Source organism: Castanea sativa, chromosome 2, assembly GCF_040712315.1.
Source record: "Castanea sativa cultivar Marrone di Chiusa Pesio chromosome 2, ASM4071231v1".
In the NCBI taxonomy this organism is placed as follows: Eukaryota; Viridiplantae; Streptophyta; class Magnoliopsida; order Fagales; family Fagaceae; genus Castanea; species Castanea sativa.
In genome coordinates this window covers 25,622,365-25,637,503 of record NC_134014.1, presented here as the reverse complement: position 1 = coordinate 25,637,503, position 15,139 = coordinate 25,622,365, and the positions used below count along the sequence as shown (strand labels likewise).

The window sequence follows — 15,139 nt, the reverse complement described above, 5'->3', positions numbered from 1 at the left end:
CACGGCGGTATGGCTTGCAAGTCACCATAATAATTTGAAAACAAATAAGAACTTTATATTTTGAGCAAGAATATGCCAAAGAACAAATGTCAAGAAATAACCTAATCAGCTCCCTCCAGCTTGCTAACGTTTTTAAGTTATGCGACTCAAACTAAAAAACAAGAAGCATACAGGAATGGCAACGGGTTAGGTTCGGGTCGGGTTTCTTTATACTCGAACCCGACCCGTGGGTCCATACCCGTTACCCGAACTTGGCCCGTTTAATAAACGAGTGTTTTTATTTGCACCCAGACTCGCCCTGCCATGGCCTGTCCCACAATGCTCGGCTCAGAATCACAATTCACAAACACACAGAATCACAAACACAGCCTCGTCACGATTCACAAACCCAAAATCACAAACATAGAAATCCCAAAATCACAAACCCAGACCCGACCCTATTGTTTATCGGGTCGGGTAACAATTGCCATCCCTAAAAGCATATCACAACATATTCAGTTCTGATAAGCACAAATAATATAGTCCTCACTAACTTAAATCCCTAGAAGAATGAATCAATAGGCTATGGTCACTCATTTTAATAGGTTATGTTCACCAAATGATATAGTTTGTTGCAAAATTTGGGAAAGGGAAAAATAAATCACAAATGAGTTGAAGCCAAAATCAAGTATATCAAACTGCTTAAATGATATAATTCTTTAGGCACTCTATATAATAAGTTTGACCCATTCTAAATGGGGTGAAAATGGCTCACTACCACCATTTCCCAAAAAAATTAGCAATATACCACTGTTTTAAAAATATATAAGGAACTACCACCTTTTTTGAAACTCGAGTTTGTGAAACTCGAGCAAAAACTCGAGCTATTTGAAAAAATGTACTCAGAAAAATTTTGAAATTTTTTTATGATACTTGAGCTCGCTACACTCGAGTACTCAAAAAGTGATAGATTCTTACATATTTTTGAAATAGTGGTATATTGCAACATAGTTTGCAAAAAATTGCTATTTGGCTATTTTTGCCCATTCTAAACTATCTTGTAGATTCTCAATAAGAACCAATTAAACCAAGTGTAGGCAGAAAATTGCTGCTTCTCCAGATCGTTTTTCATGGTCTTAAATATAAGATTAATCTATATGACCACTCCCTTCCAAATTTATTGGTGATGCAAGATATGATAATCTTATAAAATAATGAAATCGCCAACAAAAACTTGTCACAACAAACTTCATCTTTATTACAACTATTATCTACACAGAAACCCAAATTCGTGTGAAACAACTGTTCACGATATAGGAGATTATAGTCAACAGAAATTCTATTCTGAAGTGGCACCTAAAAGCACTAGAATGTGGTCAAAATCACCATTTATACACTCATAAGCTAGGAAAACAGTATAGCTTCCATCCCGTTATCACCATGATCCTGTTATCTCTAGCAAATTATCCAGCAGGCAGCTTCATACATACCTAATGAAAGAAACAACATCAATGACAGGCTCTTGAAGATTTTGATCATCAGGCTTTTTTTGCTTAGAAAGGAACCCAACATCACAGTCTAGATAGCTGCAGAACTTTCCATTTCAAGTGCAACGTATAAAGAAAATTCAGAAAGTGGCACCCAAATATCACACTCCCAAGGAATCTATATCTAAAGATTTTTTTTTTTTTTTTTTTCCTTGTGGGTTCAGGGTAGTAATAGAAAACCCCATTTTAAGTCCTTTCATTCTATCAACTTGAACTTTAATTTTCTGTGGCAAGCAACTGTTGGAAATTTTATGAAAATACAATCATATGTACCTATGGTTGAGTGACATTTATCTTTATCTATTCTTCCCCAATTTATTATTTAGGAACACCACTGCTTACACAAGGTGATATTATTGTAATTGTGATATTTAGCCTTGTAGGTGAGGCAGAAAACATTATCATAAGAAGTCACCAAAATAGTCCCTTGAGGCACATGTAACTGTTTTATATTTGTTTTAGTTTTAGAAGTGGCGAGATAGCAGAAAGCATAAAGTGCCACAAGCCCCCTCTACAACCGCCCCGCCCCGCCCCCCCCTTCACAAATCCTTTCTTTTTTCATTCTTTGGTGGGGGAAGGTGATCAATTAACTGGAGCTCCATTTAAAGTATCCAAAAGCATCATAATCAAAGCCATCATGTAGGTGTGACATACCTTGTTTAAGTGCTTCTACGTAGTCCTAGAGATGCACTGCGCCAATGTCTTTTCTGGGACATAATCTGCTTATACATAAGCTGGTATCAGCAACCATATTTCCGGGAGCAATAAAATCTTCATGTGGAGCACAAAAAATTCAAAACAAAAATAATTTTTGCTAATGTGAGTGTCCAGATCTCTTCAAGTACCTAACTATTCACTTAGGTGTGTGTAGACCCCCCATCTTACATACACCAAGTGTTTACAAGGAGGAATCCCTTGGTGGTGGCCCAAGATACAAGCTAGGAGTTTTAAACCCAGAACCTTATGGACCTCATGAGGCCTTGGCAACCCTAGACCAATCCATTGAGGTTTAAAAAAACAATAGTACAATTGACAAAGTAAGGAGTTGCTCTAAGAAATTTCATATCAAGAAAATATTTTCTTGAATATTTAAGGTAGGGCTCTAAAGTTTAAAAATTGGCTGACAAAATTCTCAGAGAGAACAAATCTTAAGGAAAGACATGTCATTTTATTCTTGTGGCCAAGAACCTTAACACCCAGCTGAAAACCTGAAACTCTACGGATAATTGATCCTACAATGTCCCACACAAGCTACAGCAGATTATTGCACCTAGATACTGTATACAGATGATTCAATATATAATAGTAGCCTCTTCACACGCGCTATGGGTGCTCAAAGGCTTTTTTTTTTTTTTAAGTAAAAAACAATTTTCTTAAGTTGTACCACAGGTAGATAAAGTTATAAGTATAAAACATGTGTCCAAATTTTATGAAATTAGAATTTTTTTTTTCACTTTTAATTACCTTTTTATTCAAACTTTTGTTTGATAATGTAGCTATATTACGTGGGTGTGTGTATCTGGGGTTAGTGAGGGTAGAATTTGGTGGACACTTTTAAATTTCTCAATTTTCCTTTGTGTCGTTTATTTGTCTTATTGTTAAATCACTTTTGTTGAATTACTGATTTTACTAAGGGTATATTTGGTAAACTGTAATAAGCCCTATAATTATAATGTAATAATTATTCCTATGATTTAACTCTTTAGTAGTTTGGTTATGCTTTTATTACAGTGAATAGTTATTCTTTATGAATAGATATTCTTTAAAATGAGGAATAATCATTCCCTTCTAAAAGGGTTGTAATAGTTATTCCATAGTAGGTGTAGTAATTTCTCTATTAGTCAAAAAAAGGTGTATTAATTTCTAGAATTAATATATTTCCAAATAAATAAACTTTCTATATACACATAACAATTATGAAAATAAAAAATATAAAAAAAATAACCATTTTCTCTCCCAAATTTAAAAAATATTATTTTTTTAGGAAATATAATTGTATGAGTAAGATATTTCTTAAAACACACCTTAAGTTTTATTCTAATATTATATTTCACAACTTAACTTATGAAAATGTTCAGTTATTCCATTATACACATTTTATTCTTAGAAGGGATCGAACTAAGAACCTCTTACTTTGATACTATTATAAATTACTAATTCTCCCAAAAGTTTAAGTTATTAGGAAGCATTGAATTTAATTATTTAACCATAATTCTTAAACTTTCAATTGAAATTTATCTTTTTTTCTATCATCTTAATTGTCTTGCCCACAGTTGAAAGGCTAAAAGTAAGGAAAAATTGAATTAGAGTGACAATAGGAGTGAGGGTATCTTATTGTTAGTGGGTATTGTGTTTTTTGGGCATTTTAAGATATTTTAATTTACTTTTCTATCCTCATTGTTTGATATTTCTATTTAAGTATTTTTAACTACATAATGGGAGAAGTTTTGACCAAATAGAAAAATGGAAACCAAAGAGATTTAGTCTCTCACATAATAAATATTAATGCCACTAATATAGAAGAATCTGACTGTCAGGGGAATAATAATAAGCTAGTTTTGCCACTCTTAACTATTTGATAAAGTAATAGCCATGCAGTGATTAATAAAAGAAAATTTTTACAACATACCTTAGAGGATGGAGGGGGCAAAGAAGCCTGACGAATGGCTTTTCCAGGCTCTGTTAACTGCCGAATCTCTCGAAGCTGGCTTGCTATATCCTCCAGAAGTTGCAACTGAAAATTTTCCCTTTCCTTGTTCCCCAAACTGAACTTTAGCTTCTCTCTTCCTTCTTGCACGATCCTTAGTCTTTCATGAAGCATCTCAACTTCGTTATCAATTTTTAACCTTTCATAATCAATTGAAGACATTGAATTTCTGCGTAACTCAATTGCAGACATAGAATTCCTCCGTAAATCAGAAACCAAAGTTTTGCTGCGCAAAGGAACTTTTGGAGGCAGTCCACTAGCTAAGTCTGACCTGCTTCTGTTGAAGCCTAGCCCAGTCTCCAACCTACTTAGGGTTAGACTATCATCTATTTTGTGAAGGTTCAAGGAGGCATTCCTTAAAAGCTGTTCAGTCTTATTTACTCTGACTTCATTAGACATACTAGACTCATCATCAATGACATGAACATCATGAATATGAAGCTCTGTATCAGAAACTGAGTTATGTGAAACTTTGGTTTCCCGTTTTGTTTCTTTTTCAGGCATTTCTGCATAACCAACATTATATGAAGTAACCTTATCTTCATTACGTGATTTGATTGTCGTGGTTGCCGGTCTTTGGGAGAGAATTATATTATCACTTTGCTGCTGTCCTTCCCCAGCTGGATTATTGCTTTCCACATGCAAATTAAATCCCTGAGTACTTGACTGATTTGATTGTGAGCAAGCCTCTAGTGCTTGCGATTCTCTTTGTTGAGTAAGAGAATTCTCATCCATGGAGACCATACCCTTCTCTTGAAACCCATCACAACTTACAAAATCTGGATGCTTGTCAGTACTTGGATGCCTATGACTACGAATGTCTCCTTTTGAAATGTCAGCATCTTCATCCAATTCTGGATATGGCAAATCTTTACCAAAAGCAATAGTACGATTTTGTAAATCAAAAGATTCCTCATCATCTCTAGAACTACTTTTGTTTTTCACCATTTCCTTCTCATTCATGGATGAGCTAATCTGCTGCAGCATAAGCATCGGATCTTCACTTGAACACAACAAAGATGATATTTCTTGTGTTTTTGTGGCCTCCAAATCAGCATCCAATTGATCATTTCCAAATATCATTTGCCTGCAAGCTTCAACTTCCTTCTCTAAAAAGTGTTTTTCCCTTTCTCTCCTCAGTAAGATCTCTTTGAGAATGTTCATTTCCTCAGCATCATAAGCGGATTTTTCTTCTATCAGCCTCTGGTATTGTTTAGCTTCCATTCCAATCAATGCCTTCTCTTCTTGTAGACGCAATATCATAGCCATGGTTTCATCTGCTGCAGTAGCAGCAGCACTTCTCTCTTTCTCAAGTTCAAGGTACAGAGCAGCATGAGCAGTTCGCTCTTCTTCAAGTGATTGTTCCAAGACTCGGATTGTATTTGTCTCATCACTACTGCTCCTGAACTCTGCAACAGGTAATGCGTCAACATATTTATTTTCATCAACAAATTCATTCAATTCAAAACCATGTAAAACTGTTTTGTCTCCAAATTCAAGAACAAAGTTACTCCGCTTCTTCTAGGAAGCTTTAAGCCCCATTGAGCATCTACTAAGGGCTACATTCTCTATTTCATGTGCAACGTGTGCATTGTGTAAGAAAATTAGTCAATTAGAAAGGAAAATGTGGCAAATTCATTTTACTCTAGACGACAAAGATATTCGGTGATAGATTCATCAAATAGGCTCATTTGAAAATGAAAGTCTTCTTCTTAGTTTCATTGGTATAAATTTAGATATAATCTTACAATTATAAAATCAGCTGTTTTAAAATGTCACAATAATATATTAACGATCATTTTACTACATGGGCATCTCCTGCATTCATTAAACAGGATTTGTTATTAAAAAAAAAAGAACACACAGGTAAATCATAAAACTTGTAGAATCTCGTATTATTGTTTAAAATAAAAGTTGATTATGGCGTGCACTTTTGACTTCAAGACAAGAGGTTTAGAACTAAAAGAAGTTGAATAACAAATATGGACTGAAAACTGAGCTTCAAAGTAAAAAAAAAAAAAGGGTAAAATTAACGTGAAAGACCATCACCTCCAGAATTAACAGGAACAGAGGTGCCTTCTTCAGTAATCTGAATCCCTATTTTACCAACACTAGAAGGAGTCTGAGTTGCATCCAAAGAAAAAGGCGAAGACTTGCCACAGTCAACAGCCTTTCCTTTGTGCCGGTGGCGAAGAGCAAGTCTCTTCCTCTGAACACCTCCCTTAAAATGAAACCTCCCTTGTTCCCCAGCTGGAGAGGTACCAAACACAGAAGCAGCTTCATCATTATTCCATTCCACCAGACTTCTTCCCCCAGCAGATGATGCTTCACCGACATGCCTTTTCTTGTGATTCCTCTTGGGGTGTTCAGGATCAGAGTCAGTATCAGCCCATATTGAATTGAAAGGAAATTTGTGCTTCACCTGCAACAGAACCGAAGCGGTTTTCTCAGGTGGCCACTCCACTAATGCTCTTTGTCTAATGGGGTCTCCAGGCAGACACAATCCAAACAAACCCAGACATTTGGAGGCCAAATAAGCAATTGTTGATGCAAATAGCAAGAAAAAGGCTATACCCAGATCAAGAAATGCACCCACTAGTCCACCGAACGTCCAACAATGTATTATTGCATCGCAACTCATTTTCTCTCACTATTATTATTATTATATACAAGCCCACAAACCAATTATATTGAACGCCCTCTCTCTCTCTCTTCAGTGATCAATTGCACAGAGATATATCTGAAAAACAAACAAAGCATTTTCTTTATTTAACAATAAAATTGAAGCTTTGTTTATTTGTTACCAATAAAGAATATGAAACTGGAAAGTGTTTTACATAATACTATTTTACTAAGGTGGTATGGGTCATGCTCATAATATAATATGAAGTCGAAAAAAATAATTGAAGAAAAAAGAAAAATAATGTTACAGAAGAAAAGGAATGAGAAAATACCAGTGGCGGTGGAGAAATTGGAAATGGATTGAGGTTGAGGAAGGTGAGATTGATTTTACTCTTCCTACCCTATATCTTTTTCTTCTTCGATGCTAACAGCCAACTCTCCACAACAGAAAGAAAAAAAGAAAAAAAAAAAATTGGATTTCGATTTAAAAATAAAATGTCCCGATATTATCGTGACGTAAGCTGTTTACGTTTCCCAAAACCAATACAGATACGATTCTCTCTCACCGCCTCAATTCGTTATTTTACCTATTTTGGGCAAAATGTAAAATCACCCCTGCCCCTGCCTTACTTCATTCTGCTCTGGTTGAAGAATTGTTCAAATTATTCCTTTCTTTTTTTAATCTTAATTAGTTTCCTTAACTATAATAATAATAATTGACTACTAAAAAGTAAAAACAGTGATGTGTTGTACATGTATTATTATTTTAAAATTAGCTTGTAACTCTATCCATATATATAGATATACGTAAAAGATATTAATATGTATATTATAATAATCTGATATCTATAATTTAAATATTATCAATAACCATTCTTTTTTTTTTTTAACTTTTTAAAAGGCCTAGTAAGAATGTTATTAGGTAAAAAAATGTAAATTGTCCATTTTTTAAATATTTATATGTTCATTAATTCTACACTTTTTGGTTTTTGTACACAATAACTAACTTGGATGAATATTTATGATATAGTCCCACATTTGATTCTAAAATTAAGAAATAACACTCTCTCTAAAAATAAACAATTTATTACACATGACATAAAATTGGATTTCAATTGTCGAATCTAATTAAACTTTCTCTAAGTTTTACCTATGAATATATATATATATATATATATATATATCTATCTATCTATCTATCTAGATGACTTATAAATTTTAATTGTTTTTAGTTATAAAAAAAACTCATAAATATAAAATCATTCAAACTCCCTCTTCCTCTAATTTTATATATAGTGTTAGATATATGATTGTATTTCTTGTGATTTATTTATATTAGACTCTTTTTTTTCTACTCTAAATTAATTCATTTGGTACAAAAATTAAAAAATTTTAATTAGATGGAACACGTGCCATAAAATTAAACTCTAATTGAAATCCAATTTTTACCCTGAAATAACTAACTTGGTTCAAAATTTTAAAATTTTTTATTAGATGGGACACGTGGCACAAAATTAGACTCTAATTGAATTTCCATTTAAAAGCTAATTGGATTTTCTCTCAATTATATATATATATATATATATATATATATATATGACTTATAAACTTGAATTGTTTTTAGTTTTACAAAAAAGGCTCATAAATATAAAATCATTCAAAAATTATGTTTTTTATGGTTTACTAATATTGGACTACTCATTTTTTACACTAAATTAATTCATTTGATACAAAAATTTAAAAAGCTTAAATTAGATGGGACATATGTCGCAAAATTAAACTCTAAATTGAAATCCAATTTTTATATTGAATTAACTCATTTGACACAAAAATTTAAAAACTTAGATTAAATGGGACACGTAGCGCAAAATTAAGCTCTAATTAAATTCCAATTTGAAATTTAATTGGATTTTCTCTCAACTTTACCTATTATTATATATATAGATTAAGTTTTATTTTTTATATACTAAGGTAGACCATTCTTAAATCTCACATCACATGCATGGTTTTGAAACTCAAATTAGACCATACGGTCGGACTGGATTAACCGAAAACCAGCCATCAATCCGGGTTTTTAAACATAAAAAACCAAAACCCTTTGTTTTGCAGCAAACCATTCAAACCTCGGTCAAACCGTCCGGTTTGTGGAATCAGGCATGGTTTTTCGATTTTTTCCCCCCACATAATTTTGCTAAATATCTCTAGCTTTCATCTCGTTTGTCAACAACATCACTGGATTTCATCGTTTAATGAAAGAACAAGAGAGGGGAGGGAGAGAGAAAAAGGTGAGAGTAATATAGATTAGAGAGAATGAAGTAATATAGTAATGGAAAATGGAAAGCAAACTTACGTTGGCATTAGATTTTCTGGAATAGAAGTTGAATCATGCATTTTTGAAGAGATGTTTTGTAGGCATTCTTGGAGCTAACCAAAACGAAAAAAGAGAAGAAAAAGGAACAAAGTATCAGACTATTAGGAAGACTAGAAGAGTGAAGACAGAAAGCTAAAGATATCATTTTGAATTGACGGTGAGGATGAAGTTTTGAATGTGAGAGTATTTGGATTTGTTAATTGATAAGACTAGAGAGAACAATTAAAAAAAAGAAGAAGAAAAAAACTAAAGAGAATAAGGCAAGATAGGGGAACATGTCAATGAGATAAGAATGAGAAGAAAATGTATTGGGGAGTGGGGTCGGGTAGAGAAAATGAATGAAAATTGAAAACAAGTAAAAGCAAGTTAAAAAATTAATTATGTTGTCCAAATTTTCTGAAAATTTTTAAATAATATAAGAAATATTTTATCATTTTTGTAATAAATTACAAAAATATTATCTTTTCTTTAATTAAAATATATTTTAACCTCTTTATATATTATTTTAATTAAAATTGTTAAATTTTTTACATGAAATTATTTTTATATTAATAAATTATTAAAATAATTATTACGTCATCACTGTCCAACCTTGATCAAATCTCGGTCGGACCTTAAAAACCTTGAACCTTTCATTTTTACAGTTCATTGAATGATCATGGTTTGAAAACCATGATCACATGTCAATACTCAATATAATAATACAATATTAATAATATAGTGGTCAATTTGCAACTGACCTAAACCCCGAGGGGTCTTCTTTTTACACTTCAGCTTTTAATGGGCAATTAATTAAAACTTCTATCTATTCCTTTTTTCTTTTTTTTTTTCTTTTTCTTTTTTTTTTTTTTTTGTTGAAAGGAGAAAATTATATTAAGTTAAACCAAAGTAAAAAATATACATATCATATATTACGCCAGTGGTGGAGAGGACATTTGTTTGGACCTCCCAGTCCCACAGTACATTTTAAGATGGAAGGGCAAAGGCAATATAAACACAAAAAAGCTAAAGCATCATCCACGCATATATTGGTTTGTTGATATATGTGCTGGATAATAGCCTACTGAGCTCAAGAAAATACTTAGATACTTTCAAAGTATGATGAAATGGTGCTTCATTCTCTCACATTTATGGTATGGTCCATTGTAATACCCGGAAAAAAAAAAAGATTTAAAAGGAGGGGTATTTATGTATAAGTTTTTGTGGGGCCCATTTTATAATTTATAATTATAAGGGAGTTTTAGAAAATAAGATTGAAACCCTAGCTATATATAAGCTTATTATATCAACGTATATAGAGAGATATTTTGAGAGAGGAGACTATCCAAAGGACTAAAGTAGAGAAGGATTGACTATACCTTTAAGGTAAGTGCTTAAGAAATATTATTCTTTGTCAAATTTAGACTTTATGTGGTATTAGAATATTTTCTTATGTGAGTATTTTGCCCAATAGTAAGACTTTATTTTGCCATGGCCGTATGGGTCTGCTACTAGTAATTTTTCTTAAAGGAATTGTATCGGAACACCAACTTCTTTCTAATATATTATTATTTGTTTATTGACTTGGTAGAGGAAGAATAATGTTTCAATAAAAGCTTGTGGCAGAGCTTGGTTTGTGTGATTTCTCCTCTTGCCAAAAGAAAACTAGAGGCGGTAGTGGAAAAAAAGAAAAAGAAAAAAAAAATACGTGTAGAACTATAGAAGATGGTCTAGGGGTGAATGGAGTAAAAAAAAAAAAAAATTATATGAGCACACGTATAGAAGATTAGGTGGTACTTTTGACCCAATTGTTAGGATTTGTGCCCTTAAATTCTATTGTATGATGCTATGTATGACATTATGTATGACATGATGTATGACTTAATATTGTGTTTGATAAAGTTATTTTATTATTATCCAAAATAATGGTAACATGAATATGGGACATTATCATATAGTCCATGAGATGCATTGTATGTGATTTATGTGAAAAGTCACAGAAGATGTAAATCACAAGTTCTTTGTAAACTCAGAATTAATAGTTCGTAGTCGGTGATGAAATTAGGCATTTCATCTGCGAAGACTATAACGTGTCAACTAAGATGATTTGTCTTGATCATGGAAGTGGAGACTTTTAGTTGATATGTTGATATGTTTTAAGAGTTAAAACATATTGAACAGGATCGCTATGAGATTTATTATTCTCCTAATGACTGTCAAATGAATAATAAATCTCACGACTTCTATTTGCATGAACTCTTAATCCTGAGAGAATAATGGACATGATCATGAAGTGTAGGTTGCTTTGATATATCAGGAGTGAGATCTGAAGTGACGGTCAAAACCTCAGTATGTTGGGCAGCCACATTTAGTGTTGATGGAACATATATTCTCAAGATGGAATTCATAGTCTCTTGATGGAGATATAAAATATTCCCTTAAGATAAGTTTAATGGTTCAGTTATTCAGAGAGTTAGGCCTAACCACTTTAGTAAAAAATTACTAAAGTATATATTTATGAAATTGGATTTCATAAATATATAATGAATAACTTTAAACAATTAAACCAGGTACTCAAGGATAAGATGTAGTAATTTACAAAGTGGCAGTCTATATTTATGACTTTGTGTTACTATGAATATTTTATGAAGGGGTTACGTGTATAATAAAGTCTTGGGATATAATTTATTAATAAGGCCTAGAGTGCAATTATATTTATATAGTGGTATTAAATATAATTAATGGTAACTTTGAACTTATCAAGAGTTGACGGAAAAGCCCAAGGCCCATTGGAGCTAGTGTCTTATTGGTCCCTTTTGGTCCCACTCTAAGCCACACACTAAAACCCAATTGGAAAGGCCCAATAGGCCAGCTCAATTAGATAATCAGTTAGTTATAAAGGGAGAAACATACAGAATTTTTATTAGAAGAGATTAGAAAACAAAAAGAAACGGTGTGTGAGAGAGTGTGAGACACACTTTCATTCTCCCTTGAAAACTGATTGAGAGACCACACATCTTGGGCGTAAAGTGGAATTGGAGTGAAGATTAAAAGTGTTCCCAAGTGTTTCTAATCTTTGTTTTGAATTTCTCCATACCAAGGTACGTCATCTTGTTCTTAAATTCTGAAATTTACATTGTGCACGTTATCAATCATGAATGAAATAGACCCTAGTTCGTTACTTCCGCTGTGGGTTTTGCATGAGATGCAAAATCAGAATTTTTCCTTCACCAATATGGCTATACCAATGGTGTATCTATAGGCTTTATTCCTAGGTATTATTAGTGGCAGAAAGTAGAGGAAAAAAAAAAATATATATATATATATATATATATGATGAATATGAGAATTTTTAACTATAAGATAATAGTGGGCAATTATTGGATATTTTTAACAGTCTCTTTCCTAGCCTAGTATCCATATAAGTTTTATTTTAAAAATATTGGATTATTGAGTAAATGATATTTGAAAAATTGTTTAGGTGATATCTAAGGATTTTAGAGGAAGCGTTAGAGAGAAGTTCTTTTTGATATGGTTTTTAGAGGTAAGTTATCTTAACCTAATTGGTTTTATTTTGCATATTTTAACTACGAAAATTATTTACAGTTGTTATAATTTTATTTCTATTGTATTGCTCCTTTCAAGTAAAGAATTATTACAAATATATCTGATTTCTGAATATATGATATATTTTATTTAACTATTTTTAGTTATACTGATTCAAAGTAAAGAATAAATAATTTTCACAAATATATATGAGCATTGAATATAAGGTTTATTTTATTTAATTGTTTTTGGGCTATTTTAATTTAAAGTAAAGAATATAAAAATATCACAAATATATTTAAATACTAAATATATGATTATATATATGTATTTGAATGAGATATATTTTTTGTTTGAATTATGATTTGATATATATGATTATGGACAATCTGATTATAAATTGATTCTCTGATACCCAGCCAATGGGGGTCATTCATTGGTATTTTGATACCCAGCTAATGGGGGTTATTCATTGGTACTCTGATACCCAAACCAATGGGGGTTATTCATTGTTACTCTGATACCCAGCCAACGGGGGTTATTCATTGGTATTCTGATACCTAAACCAATGGGGGTTATTTATTGGTACTTTGATATCCAGCCAATGAGGGTTATTCATTGGTACTCTGATGCCCAGTCACGGGGATATAGCGTGACCATAGTCATAAGATTGTTAAGGATATGAATTACGTTTGAATATTGAACTGTTTTAAGTCCTTAAAACTACATATGTGACTTTGGAAATATTGAGTATTTAAACTATTTTGAGTCACTAAAATTGCTTATGAGTTTTTTAAACCTATTGTAAGTTTTAGCTTTTGATATATGAAAAATTGACTATTTTCTGAACCATCTATGATATAGGATTAAAGTATGTGATCTATGTGCAACTTATTATTTTAAGACTATGAAACTTCTTTAGTTATTTTGAAAATACATAGTATATTATAACTTTTGAAAACACATATTACATCTTATACTTTACAGATCTATTGCTTGATGGAACTTATTAGAATTTTGGTTACTTATTGAGTTGTTAACTCACCCCCTTTTTCCCCTCCAGTTTCAGATTGTGAAGAATAGCAAATTTTGGGAGTTTTGATGTTGTGTTGTGAGCAGGGAAAGAAGCTTAATGATTTTGGAATTAGATGGCCTTGTATTAGTCTTATATCTTTTGACCAATTTGCATTATGAACATGAGGTTTGAATTTTGTTCCTATTAAATTATTGGAGAACTATTCATAAAGAAATTGTTGAGGTATTTTGGATTTATATGATTTTAGTTGAGGATAAATTTTAGTTGCTAAGAAGACCTTGCATACTTGTAGGGTGTGTACTTTATAAGTGTGTGACAGTTGTGACGTGCCTATTTTATAATTGGGTTCGGGGCGTGACAGTCCATCATTTACCGTGCTTCAAGAATACATAAAAATTACTAATTCTTAAGAGGTGAAGTGGGTGATAAAGTCTTAGTAAGAAAATTAAATATACCTGTATAGAATATTGTGTTTCAAGTAGTATAATTAAGATTTTGATAAGCTAAATTTAAACCATCACGAATGGCCATAATCCAGCAGCTAAGCTAGCCTGTTGCCTATAATATTACGAGATTACTATAATCCTACTATCCAATTGCCAAAGTGGTCCTTTATTATAATTCCTAGCTCCCAACTCCAAAGGGGAAGGTGGGATTACCTTTAATCAGAGTTGAGTTAATAAGAGATGGGGATTATTGAAAGGGGATTTTCAACCTGGTAGTAAGCATGTAGTAGAATTTGGTGATTTGATCTTTGATGGATGATTGAGTGAAGTAGTTCAAAGATGGAGATTATTGTGTACTTATCGATGGAAGATATCCATAACAGCTAGCCAAAATGGTATAGGTAAAAAGTAGAGGCCAGGGAAGTCCTAAATGAACAATATGACAAGACATATGTTTGAGCGGCAGCCCAAGAAAATACGAGGTTTGGAGAAAAAGAAAAAAAAGATGCAGACTGGAGTTGGGGGAAGGGGGTTGAAGTTGATGCCAAACAACTTGAGACAAACGAAAAAGATGAATAGGTGACAGTGACAGGGAATGAGGAAAGATTATATATAATGATACTCGTGCAATGCACGAGAAAGTTGCTGGGTCAATCAATTGACACATAACTTCCCTAATATGGAAATAAAAATTCAATATCAAGGTATAAATTATATACCAAAGCAATAAAATTTCAATGTAATCTCCCTCCCTCCCGCCCTTAGCCCCATCATTCCATACTCATTCAAATATAATTCATACATTACATTAATCATTCTTGACATCCAAGATGTATCTAAATTCTAACATTGCTAGTAAACAAATATGCTAACCACAATGGGATTGAAAAGGCATCACAATGCCAG

At 32.2% G+C, this 15,139-nt stretch overlaps 1 protein-coding gene across 1 annotated transcript; it reads right to left on the bottom strand.

Annotated features, from left to right (window-relative positions):
- Positions 1-1,216: 1,216 nt before the first annotated feature.
- Positions 1,217-7,291, bottom strand: LOC142626143 (uncharacterized). The gene is made up of 5 exons (XM_075799929.1): positions 7,188-7,291; positions 6,283-6,973; positions 4,156-5,642; positions 2,181-2,245; positions 1,217-1,469 (listed from the first exon to the last, which is right to left on the bottom strand). Exons 2-4 carry the CDS (start codon positions 6,872-6,874, stop codon positions 2,186-2,188), a joined length of 2,139 nt encoding a protein of 712 aa, XP_075656044.1. The 5' UTR covers positions 6,875-6,973; positions 7,188-7,291; the 3' UTR covers positions 1,217-1,469; positions 2,181-2,185.
- Between the last annotated feature and the right edge of the window lie 7,848 nt (positions 7,292-15,139).

Bases quoted from the DNA above. Each gene is read 5' to 3' on its own strand.
- LOC142626143 (XM_075799929.1), bottom strand. From the start codon at position 6,874: ATGAGTTGCGATGCAATAATACATTGTTGGACGTTCGGTGGACTAGTG. The intron at 5,643-6,282 runs GTGATGGTCTTT...TACCTGTTGCAG, and splicing joins TGTTCCTGTTAATTCTGGAG to AGTTCAGGAGCAGTAGTGAT. The intron at 2,246-4,155 runs GTATGTTGTAAA...ATGTATAAGCAG, and splicing joins TGCCCCCTCCATCCTCTAAG to ATTATGTCCCAGAAAAGACA.